Consider the following 16,985-nt stretch of genomic DNA (forward strand, 5'->3'; position numbering starts at 1 on the left):
CAAACGGAATTGTAGCGGTTTTATCCGTATTTAGTTTAACTTTATTATTAGTGAACCATTTATTTGATTAATCGTTTGTCTTCGAAATAGGCCTACTTCTTATAAGCTACAGCTCATCGTCTTCTTGTATAAGCAGTAAGGACAGAAGGAGCAGAAATAAAGGATGCCGGTGTCGAAATACAGTATTAATATTGTATTGCTATTTGTTTTTCATTGGGTCTGAAACGGAATTGTATTGGTTTTATCCGTATTTAGTTTAAGCACATTACCAGTGAACCATTTATTTTGTTTATGCCGGCCGTTGTTACACATTTATGCATGAAAAAAAAATGCTGCTAATTAACAAAACTATGGACTTAACTTCATAAAATTTACATGAAATATGATATATCAGTTGTCTTTTTTCCTTTTGACATTGCAGTTATATGCAGCACACACAACAGGCATGTTTTTTCTTCGTTTTTTTGTACTTCTTACCTCCGTTATACACATTGTAAGCAGACGAATTTTTACAAAGGTGGGCGCTTAGCTCAGATCTGCCGTGTTTCGCGGTGGCACCGCAAAGAGCGCTGTACAGGACAACATGGCCACTCTATAGTCTTCTCTTTCTAACTCGTTGGGAAAAACCCCAGTCACATTGAGTTTGAACTTGGGACCTCCCAAATGCCAATTTCAAATGCTACGCATGATCCAACTTGCTCGGTTGAGATTAGTAATTGTTTTATGTCCTTTACCCATTTACAGAAAATATAATCGCGCTCAAAATACTGCTATTATTTAGTATTTTATAGGGAACGGTTTATTAGGTGTCAACATGACATGTCCTTTCCACCTTGCATAATAGATAAATCTGTGTTCGTGTTTTTGTGAGTGTGTGTATTATTAGATATAGTGTTGGTATTGATTTATTATGTGTTATTCGTTATTGTTCGTACTAAAAGTAGATTTTTTCGCAGCATTTCAGTCATCCAAAACTACGCAGCACCAATTTACGTTTTGAATAATGCACAAGACAGCAACGTGCATGCCGGCGACAAAATCCCTAAGTGTCACATTTGTGGAAAGCAAGTGACAAATGTCAAACTTCACTTACGCGTACACACTGGCGAGAAGCCATACCGTTGTGGTGATTGTGGAAAGTGTTTTTCTCTAATGGGAAATCTCAAAAAACATACATTGATACATACTGGCGAGAAGCCATTCAGTTGTGATGTGTGTGGAAAAAGTTTTTCGCAAGCAATACAAGTCAAACTGCATAAGACAGTACACACAGGCGAGAAGAGATTCACATGTGATATTTGTGGAAAGAAATTTTCTCATTCTTTTAGTCTCAAAGGGCACGTACGCTTGCACACACGCGAGAAGTCTTTCAAATGCGACGTTTGTGGGCAACAATTCTTGTTTTCCCATCACTTGAAACGACATAAACGCTCACACACTGGTGAGAAGGTATTCCAGTGCGGTATCTGTGGAAAAGTGTACGTCCGTTCGATTGATCTAAGAAGGCATTCAGTGCAACACGACGCAGAAATGAAATGACTCAACATGTAAGTTCTTCGGAAAATTCTTCCTAGGCTGCGACTTCTAAATTGCAAAGTTCTGCATGTTTTTTCGCTGAACGTTGTGGACTCCTTAAGAATGCTTGACGAACAATTGCAATATTTCGTGGAGATCGCACTGATCTTGGTCGCCCTGGTGGTTTCTCTTTTAGTGCTGAACTCGTATTTCGAAATTATGTAATCCACAATTGAATGGGATCTTATGGCTAGCAACCAGAGCTGTCTTTAGTTACAAGCCGGAGCATGGGTAGGTTTGGCAACACTGAGTGGCGGAGGGCGGAGGCGAAATAAAGGCATGACGTTTGGCGTTTTAGTGCTTTAATTTCGTTGTCACATGTACATTTTCGACATTAGTTGATACAAAACTAAGTGCATATGATTAAGATTCAGTGTATTCATGTACGTAATTTATTCCGGAATCCGAAATGGTATTTTATTTGAGTTTCAGAATACCACGTAAGTACTTACATACAGCCACTTACGAGTATAACTTTAGAAAAAATTAAAAGCATACGTGTATTTTATTGATGGTACAAGGGAAAATAAATAAATACTTAAAGAAATGTTACTTGTGCCAAAAATAAAACAAATAACGACGTACTTTCGGAATACCCTATTCCAATCAATTAACCATTATATGGCAAGTAAATTGACAATGTTTTGCCGCTTTATGTTGTTTCACCTCTGACGCGAAAAGTCTAGGATATCATATACATTTTAATTCCATGTCATTATCTGTCGTTCTTTTGTATAAGTATTTCATATGCCCAGGAAGCCAATTTTAGTTTGAACCTCGCCAGTCACCATAACAATACTGTTATCCTAAATTATTTGTTACAAATTTTCTAAAATATAATTTTAAATAGGCCAAGCCCAAGTATAAAGATATATGAAAAAATCAAGAAACATACCTTCAACATAATACGTAACAAAACACATCACTGTCTATTAAGTATGTGCCAATTAGCGTAAACTCAGTGAACTTTAAATCCTGTAAATACGAAGTGAAAAGAAACATGTTTATAAGTATAACTAATTTATTACAAAAGAAATAATATTAATAAACAAACCTTGAAAACCAACAAAGTGAGTGTATGCATCTACAAATATAGAGGGTTCTGACGTATAGCAGGCATTCCGAATCTTCAACAAAACTGAAACATTTATGGGATTACAAAACAGCTGTTTACAATGAACTTGGAAATCAACGGCGTAACTTTATTGATATAGCAGGCGAGACGCAACAATTTAGCTACAATTCAGATACTCCACAAACCACAAGTAAGACTATAAAATGTAGTTTATAGAATATTTAATATTTAGAAGAATTGTCAATCATTTTGTCATTAATAATAACCGTAAAAATTGCCAAAAACTGCAGTCATATATTCATTTATTGTCTTGTTTTTATCACCAACACGCACTTAGTTTATAACACATCAACAATTAATGTTTGGTATGACCGCGAACATAATTCCATCGACACACACTTACATTGTAACATTAATTTACACTGAAAATCGACATTGGCACAAACACGTGTTCTGGATAGTAGGCCTCCGGGTGACAGTTAATTACAGTGTTGCCGACGTATGGCTCTGGCTTGTAATTGAAGAAGGCTCTGGTAGGAACACGTCCTTGACGTGGAATCTGAAGGTGTGTTCGGAAAGCAAGCTGTGTTATTACAACAGACTCTGCAGTCTTAAAATAATATTCCACAATGTATGCACGATGTTGTGCAGTCCACTGCTCCATGCATACTAAGCTGTGCGGAAAGCACAATTACTGGATTTGTTTGTCTGAACGCTAAAGATAGCACAAATATTGCTTCAGTCATGTGCGCACGATAACAATAAATTAATATGCATGCACGAAACAATTGAATTGCGAAACTGAACAAAAGGCTAAAATGGCATACCATAAGGAATTCATTTATATTACTGTTTGATATTTGACTGCAGTATTTTATATTTTATATACCGTTGAAAATGGGGAGATGATTCTGCCCCACTTTGTGTATTTACAAATTTAAGTGGAGAAAGACAATCTATTGATATAAATAGCAGATACATAAAAATATAAAGATATACACCAACAGAGGTTGAAACAACAAAGTCAAAATAAAGTAAATGTAAATCTTAAAACAAAAGTTAATATGATTGAAATGATAATCTTAATATTAAGGGACAGAATGCCTAATATAAGCTATAGCAATTTCAGAAAATTACTACAAGTGTATTTGAATTGTTTAAGACTCATAAAAATATGTCTACTTTTTCTAAGCTATGCAATATATAATATGTGCGAAGAACTCTATAAATAAGATAATAATAGTATGAATTTGTATTTACTTTTATGATAAAAAAATATTATGCTATTTGTAAGAAGCATTGTATGGGACATAACAAAAAAATATCATGTATATTAATATCATCTATTTTATTATTTATTAATTTATATAAAAACAGTAAAGCATTGCAATCTCTTCTATATGATAAGGTTGAAACGTAAAAAAAATGAATAATAAAATTACATCTTGCATATTGTGGATAATAATTAGAACTTTTAAAGTACGAGTATAGATATTTTAGAAATTTATTTTGAACCTTTCAAGAAAATTTATATGTTTAATTGTCACTGAATTCCAAATTATAAACAGTATTCTAATTTTCACCGAATTAATGCATAGAAAAGTTTTTGTAAGATAAGTATATATTCAGATATTTAGAGTTACTTTTTATATGCATTACAAACAATACTTGTAATGTGCTTGGCGAAGTTCATGTCCTTTGCCAATAATACACCTAAATCTTTAATTTCTGAAAATGATTGAATTTAATACCCTTGATACAATTGTGTTACGAAAAATCTTTTGAACTTCTGTAGAATGTAATTACATTACATTTATTTATATTACATTGCAATTTATTAAGTTTGTTCCAGGTATTTAATTTATTTAAATCCCTTTGCAATTCAATACAATTATCTAAACTATGAATCAATTTACATTTTTTAAATCATTGCAAATAAAAGAATATTTGATGAATAAATGAAAAATTAAAGGCCCTAGTTTCGAACCCTAAGGAACACCAGAATTTGCTCTTGTACTTTTGAATATTTAAATTTACAAAAGAACAATCTGTGATTTGTTAGTAAAATATGAAGTGATTAATTTTAGCAAGGGTGGGAAAAATTATAATCACATAATGTTTTACTTAATATGTGCATGATCTATTTTATCAAAAGCTTTCTGAAAATCAGTACATATCACGTTAACCTATGTTCTTTTATTCAGATTAGAAAGTATATAAGTTTACTACAGAAGACTTTACTAATTAACTAGGGTAAGTAAACAGATAGTAAACAAAATTGTTATGGAGCATATTTGCATTAAGTTTTAGCTTCTTTATGTAAGTTGCCTTCAAATTGCTTTTACTAAGTTATTATAAAAATAGCTAGAAAATACACTTCTCACGTGACAATATTCTTATAAATCAATCTGCCTTGACCTTGCAATTTAAGTTGACTATTACACTTATACTATCCCATACTACTTTTAACCAATAACACGGTACGAAAGGACGTGTTTCAACCAATCATGGCTGTTTATCTTACAATTTTATCACTTCCCTAGCATTTCATTTTTATCACTTTCCTAGCATTTGTTTCTTTGTTTGCCAACGGTTCAAACTGCAAATTCTTTACAGTACATCGATCTTCATTTGTTTATCACATAGATAATTTACTCGAAATGGCGGCTCCGTTAAATCGTTTTGCTGAAGCTAAAATTAGTGAAATAGAATTTTATTAAGTCAATATTTTAGTGTATTAGAGTACTTTATTTCTTCTAAGCTTTATATACTTTCTTCTAATCGTGTAATAGAAAATGAAAACCCACAAGAGTTTTGATTTTCTCTAGATAAATCAAAACCTCTAGTGAGATTTCTGTTGATAAAGGATATAAAAGTAATAATTTTTATCAATATAATGAGATGCATAAAGTCACGGATAGTGTCAGAAAAAACCTTCACAATAAAAAATAAATTGGCTAGAAATAATTTGTACAAATTAAGTGGACATCTCTGTCTGTTGCAGTGATAGCAAAAAATTATTTTCCCGTTATAAGACATCCTTCTATTTGATGATTTTTCCCAGGCATCTCTAGTTCAACTCATGTTAAGGCGATGCGCTACTGAAATTTGTAAAATGTACAGTATCTTTAGCTAGAGAATTGAAATTTTTACTTAATATAGATATCAATATCATAATAATTTATTGTAAATTTCAGTATTTTCACATAAACGAAATTAACTTGGTTTGTTTTCTTGAATTTTCTTAGTGAAAATTCTATTTCTAACAAAATTATATATATATTTTTTAAATCTAACTTTTTTTAAGGTAACACTGCATATTATGCAATGGAGCTTTAGCAATGCCCTACTCTAATTTGTTCATTTGTAAAAAATATATATGGGTGCCTGGGTAGCTTAGTTGGTAGAGCAGCTGGCTACGGACTGCAAGGTCCAGGTTCGATCCCAGGTCGTTGCCAAACTTTCAGAACGGCCCCGAGGTTCACTCAACCTCCTATAAAATTGAGTGTTTGGTCTTTCCCAGGGGTAAAAGGCATTCAGAGAGCGTGGTGCCGACCACACCACCTCATTCTAGTGCCGAGGTCATGGAAAGCATGGGGCTCTTGGAGCAACAGTAACAAATATAAATGGTACTTGGGAGGAAATTAAACACAGAATAAACATGGGAAATGCCTGTTATTATTCGGTTGAGAAGCTTTTATCATAGATTCTACTGTTAAAAAATTTGAAAGTTAGAATTTATAAAACAGTTATATTACCGGTTGTTCTGTATGGTTGTGAAACTTGGACTCTCACTTTCAGAGAGGAACATAGGTTAAGGGTGTTTGAGAATAAGGTTCTTAGGAAAATATTTGGGGCTAAAAGGGATGAAGTAACAGGAGAATGGAGAAAGTTACACAACACAGAACTGCACGCATTGTATTCTTCGCCTGACATAATTAGGAACATTAAATCCAGACGTTTGAGATGGGCAGGGCATGTAGCACGTATTGGCGAATCCAGAAATGCATATAGATTATTAGTTGGGAGCTGGAGGAAAAAGATCTTTAGGGAGGCCGAGACGTAGATGGGAAGATAATATTAAAATGAAATTGAGGGAGGTGGAATGTGATAGAGAATGGATTAATCTTGTTCAGGATAGGGACGAATGGTGGGCTTATGTGAGGGCGGCAATGAACCTCCGGGTTCCTTAAAAGCCAATAAGTAAGAGATATAAATAGAAACTCAACAATAATCAATGTTCTACTGATATCCCCAAAGTTCTTAACACGCGCTATACCAATAGAAATTAGAAGGGGTATAATTGAAGAAGAAAAAAAATAAATTTGAAATGTTATGCTGTGTTATCACGGCATACTTGAACACAAAAATTTTTTTTGTGCTTGTAAACGAAGTTTCAGGTTTAAGTATATTACTTTCTTTAGTACTGGGCGTCGTTAATGGTAAAGGCTAACAGCTGACATCAGGTATATTTTCTTCCACAAAGAACAACATAATTATTGCTACGTTGTATTCCATATAAGCCATGATCTCACCGTCGCCATCTTTTTCGATCTGTAGCCTAGACGTATAAGGAAAGAATAACTTCACGTTCCTATCAGTTAAGCTGCACTACTTGAGTTTGAATAGAAACAATGTGTGGTATAGTGTTAATTTATAGTGTTAATTTGTGTATAGTTTTTAAGAAAATTTGGTATATGGACTATAGTTGTTTTGGTAATTTGCTAGGAGACATCGTTGCATATAGACCACTTTTACACTAAACATAACTATAGTGTATACAACGTATACTAAAACACTCACCTAACCTAACCTTTTCCTTAATCTGTGACAGGTTAGGTTAGGTTAGTGTTTTAGTATACGTTGTATACACTGGTTATGTTTAGTGTAAAAGTGGTCTATATGCAACGACGTCTCCTAACAAATTAACGTTGTTTTCATTAAGTTATTACCGTGCATAGAAATTGATTTGTGTCTTGGTATAAATCGAACTATCACATTGCGACCGTTGGATATATAACGATGTTTTCTTTTCCAGAAGACCCCGACAGATGGCGATAATGGTGGGTGACGTGGCTTACCGGTGGGTGACAGATGACGTGAGTTCAGATTTTAACCTGTTCAGAGGTAGGATACAAAATACAATGTCAACATTTGCATCAGGAAGAAAAACACTATAGGGAGCAAAGATGATGTCAACGTCCATAGGAGCGCCATCAGTGTCACCACTATCACTATCACCAGGAACAGCAGGAACGAATGTAGCAACAGTAGCACCGAATACATTAGCAACAGCAAACGCCACCACAACAACAATGGGTAAGTCCATGAAAGAAAGCCTAACTGTTTAGTAAAAGTTCTGTTTCGAAATGAAATAAGCCAAATAAAACTTGCCCCATCATTATCAAATAAAATAAACCTAATATCCAACTTAAATGGAAAGACAAAATGTTGCCCTTGCACCAAGATTGTTTGATGAAAAATGTAGCAGCTCTCAACATATAAAAAAATACACATATAAAAGGAACAGTTCCTTTTATCGAAATTATTGGTGTGTGGCGGTTTTGTATAAATATGAAAAATTCCCTAAAGGAAGAATATTTGAGAAAGAGTCTTGCAAAGCCTGCTAGAACTGCGTAGTGCGAAAGTTTAACATTTTTGGAAAATGTTCTTTCTGGATTAGAGGAGTGGAGCAATTTTGACAATAGCATGTTACATTGGCTACGCAATGCGAAAGTGATCGATTAACAAAGAACTCTTAGGTCTACAAGAGAATACGATACGGAACTCCATGTTTTTTGGTAGATTGATAGTTTTCGTAAGCCCGATGTTGGCTTAGGTTTGTCGTCGCCATCTTTGTTTCGTCAGTGGGGTGTAATATGGCTGCATCGCATTTTTCAATAATCCCGAGCTCTTTACCATACAACAATAACATAAGAATTCTTGCAAAACTTTTGTTAAGTGAAATGGGTTTTAAATATGTTCTTTCAGGAAAATTTAATACGTACGATGTAGAAACACGTTTCGAATGATAGAGAGAGATGAATGGGGGAATTTACAATGTCTCTTGTTACAAAAATACTACAATCTGAAAAGAAAGTAGGCATAGTTTTTTTCTATTAATTTGAAGTCATCAATGTGTGTCGATTTTAAAATACAAAACTTTCGTTTCACAAGGAATGGTTAAAAAATCTGCTTTCGAATATGGTTTTCAACATGTTATTTTTTATTGTGATGATAGTAAGTTGTAGTAAAATAGGGTATTATCAGTCACGAAGCTCAATACGTAGTAAATATGTAGCCATAGATAGTTGCTAACTACTAGGATCGCTACTATCGCCTCATTACAGACGATGCGAAATAGTACCTCCACAGTCTATTGTTACTAGTATCATCATAAACTCAAGCTTCGTGACTGTAGGCCTATATACTAGACTTTGGTATAATGATATCTTTGATATACATTGCAGGTATCCCTGTAATGCTACGCTTTCGATCCCGACAAAAAAATGGCGCCTCTCTTACCAAATGGTAAATGTTATGTTTTGTTTAACGACGCTCGCAACTAGAGAGGTTATATCTGCGTCGCCGGATGTGCCAGAATTTTGTTCCGCGGGAGTTCTTTTACATGCCATTAAATCTACTGACATGAGCCAGTCGCATTTAAGCACACTTAAATGTCATCGACCTGGCCTGACCTGCTTTCATGTTGGCTGGATTGTACTCATGAAAGAACGCCATTTGTCAATTATACACTAATAACATCAGAATGCGTAATATCGATTTTACATATTGATACACATATACACATATCGATATGCATGATCGTATCCATTCTCGCTTTATTGTCAATAAAAAATCTTCACGTTGACGTCCTCCGCTTCCCGTTCACGTTCTGGTTCTCGTTCCCTGTTTACTGTAAACCAGTCTTTAATATTACTGTGGCATCATCAATTTTCAATTCTCCATCTTGGTTAGATGAATTCTGTATTATTTAATAAGGTAGTAAATCTGCCAAACTAGCTCACATACTGCATGTAAATTTCAGATTCTTATTAATTTCTTTTCTAGTCGTGATGGACATGGTCAAGACTGAACGTGAGGTTGATCCACTCACTATACAAAAAGATGATACAGAAGAGGACAAGTCTTTGCTTGAGGTAGCTTACATTGAGAGTATAATTACTATGAGGGTGCTTCAAAAAGTAAGGTAGCAAGAGCTCTAATGGACAAACTTTGTTTCACAGACAGATATACTGAAACACAGTAGTAGGCACTCGTACGCATTACTTTTAAACATAATCACCATGATTGGCCAAACATTTGTTACAACATTAGACCAAGGCATCGACATAGAAGGAAACTGTCAAGTCCTGGAAGCCATATTATGATGGCTTGTTTAATGCCAGTATCGGTGTTCAATTATCTACCACCAGATGCTTCTGCAACTGTCAGAAGAGGTGGTAATCACTGGGATACCAGATCGGGACTGTAAGGGGGATGGTCCATTATCTTCCACTCGAAGCGCCATTTCCATGGCATGACATGCGCACCACATATCTTTACAAGTTGATGAATTTCCGCTGGTGAGGTGCACTTCATACGCAAAAGCCGGATCACGCTATACACTTGCATGTTCGACCATGTTTCTGTGTGCGCAGCCATCTTACAACTGATATTGCGAGAGTCTGTCGCAACATATGCGCCATCTAATGGCTGCATGATGAAGCTGTGATCTGCTGCTGAAACCCTGGAGGAAAATTCGATGAAGATGGGGAATATGTCACTTGTGAGGCTCTTCTTACGTTTCTTTTTGAATCACCCTTGTGTTTAAGTAATCCAACAAAAGAACTAGAAAAAAGGAGGCACAGTTTCATCTTTAACAATTCCATAAAAGCACGTGGTTTTACTTTTCGCCTCCATACATTCCACAGAATAACCTACAGGTATTCTACTATTATAGGTAGGCTAGTAATGAATGGATGTAACGCCACCATATTCACATTTTCTGATGAGACGTAATCTGTCATTGAAGTAGGCCTACTGCAGAAGGGCGCCCGCAAGGGGTAGCCAGTGGTAGGAATTACTGCCATTGAGAGTTTTATTTTTTACGCATTTTTTTATTTTTATTTACGTGTTCCATACATGTTTTCTCAAATCTTCGGTAAACAATTCAACAAAAGCGAGTGCTGTGAAATATAAATGCGTGCTCAGGGTAATTTAGATTTCAGAACTGGGTATTTTTCATGTTCAATTTTCTCACGCCTCGTCCATCCATTTCCTCTAATTTTCTAACCATCTTGCTACCACTGAAATTTTATCCTGAGGACGCCCTTGCTACTGCACGTAAGCTTGCTCAAGAGGTCCAGTACAAATTTCTAGAGAGCAAAAAAGCATTTTTAATGCAAGTGGTGACACAGATTATTGTCGAATGGGGCTGTATTTCAACGAAATTAACTGTCCTGTTTTACATTCAAATTGTAATCTGTTTGCCCGTTATGTCAGATGTTGACAATGTTTGTTTGTTTATTTATTTATTGTATTTTAATTTATTTTAATTTAATTTAATTTATGTAAATTTATTTAATTTATTTTATCTTATTTAACTTATTTAATTAATTTAATTTAATTTATTTTAATTTATTTTAATTTAATTTATTTTATTTTAACGAATTTATTTTATTTTAATTTATTTATTTTATTTTAATTTATGTATTTTATTTTAATATATTTATTTATTTTATTTTAATTAATTAATTTATTTTAATTGTTTGTTTGTTTATTTATTTAACACCAAGAGAAGCAAGCTTCCAATTATGGTTGGCTTACATTAATACAATTTATGTACAAAATACATAATATTAAAAAAACAAAACAACACAAACGAAAGAAAAACTGATGGATAATAAATGCTGGAATGTAATATTGGAGTTAATATTAGTGCCAAATGTAAATAGAATACAATGTTGCTGCGTTATATCCATTCAATTTAGTAGGAAACGCATTTCTAATTCCGTACCTGTTTTGTTTGCTACTTACTAGACATACGAGTATGTTATTAAGATATCTCCGTGTTTCATGTACACAGGATCCCCCTGTTAAAATTCTAAGCGAAATAAAATGCCTAAATGGACCACATACTCGTATAAATAGCTACAAATTTGTTTGTGCCTGAAAAGCGTCTTTTTAGTATTTTGGGTATATTTAAAATAAAGATACAGACAGTAAAAATTTTAAAATGCCCAAAGAACTAAAATTTCAAAGAGAAGTTACATTCCTTAATTTTCTAAAATGGCCACAAATTGAAGACTTGAAGAATCCAGACAAGCTGGGACTTTCAGGAACAAGAAACTTCTACATTACGACTGATGATCAAATTACCGGTACCTTTGGATTGTGGCATGTATTACAATATTCGCAATCGCCAAGAATCACATTGTGATAAAGTCGCTATTATCTATATAACGATTTTTCCGTAGGTGTCTCAGTCCCAACTCATTCCTCACCACTGACACCACAGAAACAACGGTAGCAACTTCTTGAGTAGCATCTTGTACTATAAATGTACGAGTATACATTTACATAATACTTTACCAGATTTTTCGTAGAATTATTTTAGTGTTAACTTTGAAAACAATATCTACATGTGTCTTCTTTGACGTCAGGATTAATGACAGTGGACAGACTTCAAATTGATCATTGATTTCTCGTATACACTTACATTATTTATTTATTTATTTATTTAATCCACTCAACAATGTAATTACAGAGTAATGAAAAGTGAAAATAACAGTAGTAATACATATAATAATGGTAGTTTAAACTTAAATTTAAACAGTTACAATCCAATACTACTCAACAAAAGGTATCAAGCAAATATTACATGTAAATCTAGGTAAACAGAAACAAAAGTATTTTACAGAATAAAGAAAACTTAGATTATATTAAAGTAACAGAGCAAGTGATGAAATGCAAATAACTAGTCACAGATTAATAACAATAATACAATAACTGATGAGGGACTAGACCTACGTTAAGTCAGAATTAGGAGTCAGTTAAGTAATGATAATTGATATGAAATAATTTAAGAAAGAAGACCAGAAATACAATACGCAAACCAGTTAAGACCTATTTATTAGCAAAATACTTATGGACTGTTTTGAATGCTACCGGTTTTTATTTCTCTCAAGAGTGTGGCTCTATCCTGAAAGATGTCAATATTGCTCAGTTTATTATAGAAGGAACAGATTCTAAGAAGTGCAGAGTACTTGTAATAACATGTCCTAGCATAGTTTATATTAAATGTTTTACTGGTCCTTCAGTTCTCTCTTGGTACATGTATTGCTATCCTGGACAGTGGATGACTATTTACAGAACTTGTTAATAAATTATGGAGGGATTTTATATCAATATTATTTCTTCTGTGGTGCAAACTTTCAAAATTAAAGAGAGACAAAAGAGATGAGTACAAAATACTATTTTCATTATTCCAGGAGGGATAGTAACCAAATGATTTAAGTAACAAAAATCTATGTATTTATTATATTGTATAATAATTATTACATTCTGTGTTTTGTAGTTTGGAAATTCAGTAGACCTGCAACTCACCAAAGCAAACAGAGAAACCATGGAGCAGAGCTGTGATCTGAAATCGGAGATGATATTTGAGGAAAAGTCAGAGCCAATTGAATGCGCTATCGTGAAGAATGAACCTGAAGTGAGTACAGTTTATAAAGTTAACTTCATGCCTTTTATTCCTGCATCCGTACAGTCTTTCGAGGATTAAGTGGGTTTTAAAATGAAGTCGGCAGCATATAACCTATCATGCATTGACTGCTCATCTGCTGTTACCCTATATCTCTGTTCTGCATAACTTTCTTTTACAGATAGAGTCATGTGAGTGGGGTCACGTAGATGAGGAGGTCAAACACCAAGTGACGGCAGACGACGATGACGTCTCAACTGAGAGGTGAGTGCAGTGTGTGAGAGAGACTTTACTACGTTCTAGGTTTCATTGCCTTAATTTTGTTTATTTGATAATAATGAAGGAAAGAATTTTGTAACCTGTTTCAACATGTTGAAATGTACGATTCATACACCGGCGTGGCTCAGTTGGTTAAAGTGCTTGCCTGCCGGTCTGAAGTTGCGCTCGGGCGCGGGTTCGATCCCCACTTGGGCTGATTACCTGGTTGGGTTTTTTCTGAGGTTTTCTCCGACTGTAAGGTGAATATCAGGTAATCTATGGCGAATCCTTGGTCTCATCTTGACAGATACCATCTCGCTATCATCGACGCTAAATAACTCCGTAGTCGATACAGCGTCGTTAAATAACCAACTTAAAGAAAAAAAAATTCACTGGAGGGACTTAATTGGCATTACTTAATTGCATATCTTGCCAGAATGTCTGTAGGTCTGAATGTCGATAAGTGTGTTTGTATTTCTCTGTTAGTATGTCTGGTCTGTCTGTCGTCCTGTATATGTCTACAAATATCGGAAAAATAAAGATTGTAAGAAAATTATGTATTACCTAACTAAAGTACAGAAAAGTATCAGTTTACAGTAGGTTCCTACAAATTTTGATATAAAGAAAAATGAAACATGACTTTTTCGGTAGAAAAGTCACTTAAATCTTACTAACATATAATCACTACTTCCAATTTGCTCTTTTAAAATCTAGAGAGAAGTAAATTCAGATCTTCCCATAGACAACAAATTCTGGATGGATCAAAAGATAAAACGTAGGGAATTTTTTTGACTAACTAAATCAAAAATAAATTGACTAAATTTGCATTCTTTCCCCTAAAATTTTTACCTCTATGGCTTTGTTTTTTCCATATTATTAAATTATGTTTTATTTCAAATCAACGATGAGATGCCTGTGAGCCAAGAAATCGAACTCCCTGATTTCAGGCTTTTGTTTTTTTTATTGTTGCATTGTCATAATGCAATAATATGAATATAATTAACATTATATAATTTGTAATATATTAAATAAAATATTGATCTTAAATACAAAATAAAATAACATAAATGATTTATTAATAACAATGGACAATTATTCTGATTGGTTTAAATTCAGAAAATGAAAGTTTTGTGAACGATCGGTAGAATGGATAAAAATTGTCTGCAGTATTGGGACTCAAACCCGGGGTTTCCAGCTTTACATGCTGGTGCTTTATCCACTAAGTCAAGTTCCAATGCCTGGATTGAGTGTCTCGCCTACCCTCTTGTACCATGTCATAGTATGTGTGACATTAGATATACTGTCCAACCACAAGTACAGAGGTGCACTCATTACGAGTGACTAAGTGGCCGGGGTCCGATGGAACATGGCGCCGTCTTGAATCACAAAATGATTACTTACGCTTTATCATATTACTATGAAGTACCGAAGTACATATGGAGTTTCAGTGCAGTAGTTCTGCATTTAGTCCACACCTGTTGAGTAATGGTCAGCACGTCTGGCCGTGAAACCAGGTGGCCCGGGTTCGAATCCCGGTTGGGGAAAGTTACCTGGGGCCTGTTTCTCAAAACTCGTGGACTAGTATTACTACTTTGTAAAGTAGTAATATTAGTTTATTTTACAAGTCTGTGTTTCTAGAAACTACAAGGTTAAAGTACTAGTTACCAGTTTACAGACTAGTAATAGTCGATTTCGCCAATTCATAAGTGATTCTGTTTCTCAAAATGCTGAACTAATTGATTATACTAGTATTCAACGGAAATATTCCTACAAGACTCTACAGACTGGGACCTGTTTCTCAAAATTCACGGACTAGTAATACTAGTCTGTACATTAGTAATATTAGTTTATTTTACATGTCTGTGTTTCTAGAAACTACAAGGGTAAAGTAGTAGTTACCAGTTCACAGACTAGTAATATTGGTCGATTTCACCAGTTTCTAAGAGATTCTGTTTCTCAAAACGCTAATCTAGTTGATTATACTAGTATTCAACAGGAATATTCCTACAAGACTCTAGAGACTGGTAATTTCTATATTATCAGTTACCAGTGGTAATCTTTCTCAGATAATCAAAACAAAATATTGTAGTTATTTTTTAATATATGTGGTTTAGTGATTCCGATTGAAGTAGTGAAGAAGTTGTTGTGAGAAGAGCTAAAACTATATCGAGAAGGATCAATTATTATTCCTTTACGGGAGCATTGTTTAAATATAATGAATGGTTTAAATAAAGTGCTGAAAAGTTTGAAGAGTTGTTAAATATAGTGGAACCTGCCATAACAAGAAAAACAAATAGAAGTCATGCATTACCAGCAAAGCTTCAAATACAAATTGCTCTACAAATCGGGATGTTGATTATTTTCCAATGCCATCTGGTTTTTCTGCCCTAGACCAGCAACACATGCAGATTTTTTTTCCTAATAATCTAATACCAATCCATCAACTGCAGTAATTTTTGCTGGCTTTCCTCCTCCACTGCCAGTTCTTCTGACATTGTCAACTTTAGCCTACAAATTAAATACAAAACTACACTAATTTATGAATAGATCAAACGTAAAACTGAAAAAAAAAAAATAGCGAATTTTTCAAGTCATAAGTGGCATCCATGTCGCCAGTAGACTCACTTGCTACATAATGTGTTCATATTATGATACTGAGAACTTGAATTGGTACTCGTCAAAGTTGCTTTCTTAATGTTGGGCCAGTAAGTGTCCCTAACGTATGCATAATCTTTGTTCTGAGGTATCAGTTCCATACCCTCACATATTACAAATTTTTTGTCCATTCGTTTATTTTATCATTTTTGTTATTATGCTTGAAAACGCACCGAATTATATATCCTTTGAGTCATTAATCATATTGAGTATAGTTAATTTGCTTTCAATTGATGGAATTTCAAGAGAAGAGAGAAGTAAGAACCAAAACACAAACAACTTAGCCTCCTAACCTCAAATAACAATACCTACCAATGGGTATAAACAAATGAACTCAATCAGCTGACTAGTGAAACGGATCATGTGACTAGTGAAAAATTGTCACAAGTTACTAGACTGGTGAAATAGTTTGAGAAACAGAATCTACTAGAGCTGGTGAAATATACTCTGGTAACTAGTAACTGGTGAACTACTAAACTAGTATTTTTGAGAAACATGCCCCTGGTTGAGGTTTTTTCCGGGTTTTTCCCTCAACGCAATACGAGCAAATGTTGAGTAAATTTCGGTGCTGGATCCCGGACTCATTTCACTGGCATTATCACTTTCATTTCATTCAGACACTGAGATGTTGATACAGCGTCGTAAAATAACCCAATAAAATAAATTCTGCATTTCCATAGGTGAAGAATCGGTACTGTGACACGGTAACACGAGGAT

General features: G+C 34.1%; 1 protein-coding gene across 4 annotated transcripts in view; it reads left to right on the forward strand.

Annotated features, from left to right (window-relative positions):
• Positions 1 to 16,985, forward strand: part of LOC138692040 (zinc finger protein 239-like) — a 44,174-nt gene that overhangs the window by 22,417 nt on the left and 4,772 nt on the right. Inside the window, exons 1-5 of one of the 4 annotated variants that reach the window (XM_069814873.1) lie at positions 7,000 to 7,116; positions 7,689 to 7,969; positions 9,722 to 9,810; positions 13,230 to 13,367; positions 13,537 to 13,619. The exons of 1 other annotated variant lie outside the window; for it this stretch is intronic. In XM_069814873.1, the coding sequence (XP_069670974.1) occupies positions 7,840 to 7,969; positions 9,722 to 9,810; positions 13,230 to 13,367; positions 13,537 to 13,619 (440 nt within the window). In that variant the 5' untranslated portion in view covers positions 7,000 to 7,116; positions 7,689 to 7,839. Of the gene's footprint in view, positions 1 to 956; positions 4,104 to 6,999; positions 7,117 to 7,195; positions 7,292 to 7,688; positions 7,970 to 9,721; positions 9,811 to 13,229; positions 13,368 to 13,536; positions 13,620 to 16,985 lie in introns of those variants that run through there. 2 more of the 4 variants (XM_069814874.1, XM_069814871.1) reach the window with 2 other exon arrangements.

The sequence above is a fragment of the Periplaneta americana genome, chromosome 16 (genome assembly GCF_040183065.1).
Source record: "Periplaneta americana isolate PAMFEO1 chromosome 16, P.americana_PAMFEO1_priV1, whole genome shotgun sequence".
Lineage (NCBI taxonomy): Eukaryota > Metazoa > Arthropoda > Insecta > Blattodea > Blattidae > Periplaneta > Periplaneta americana.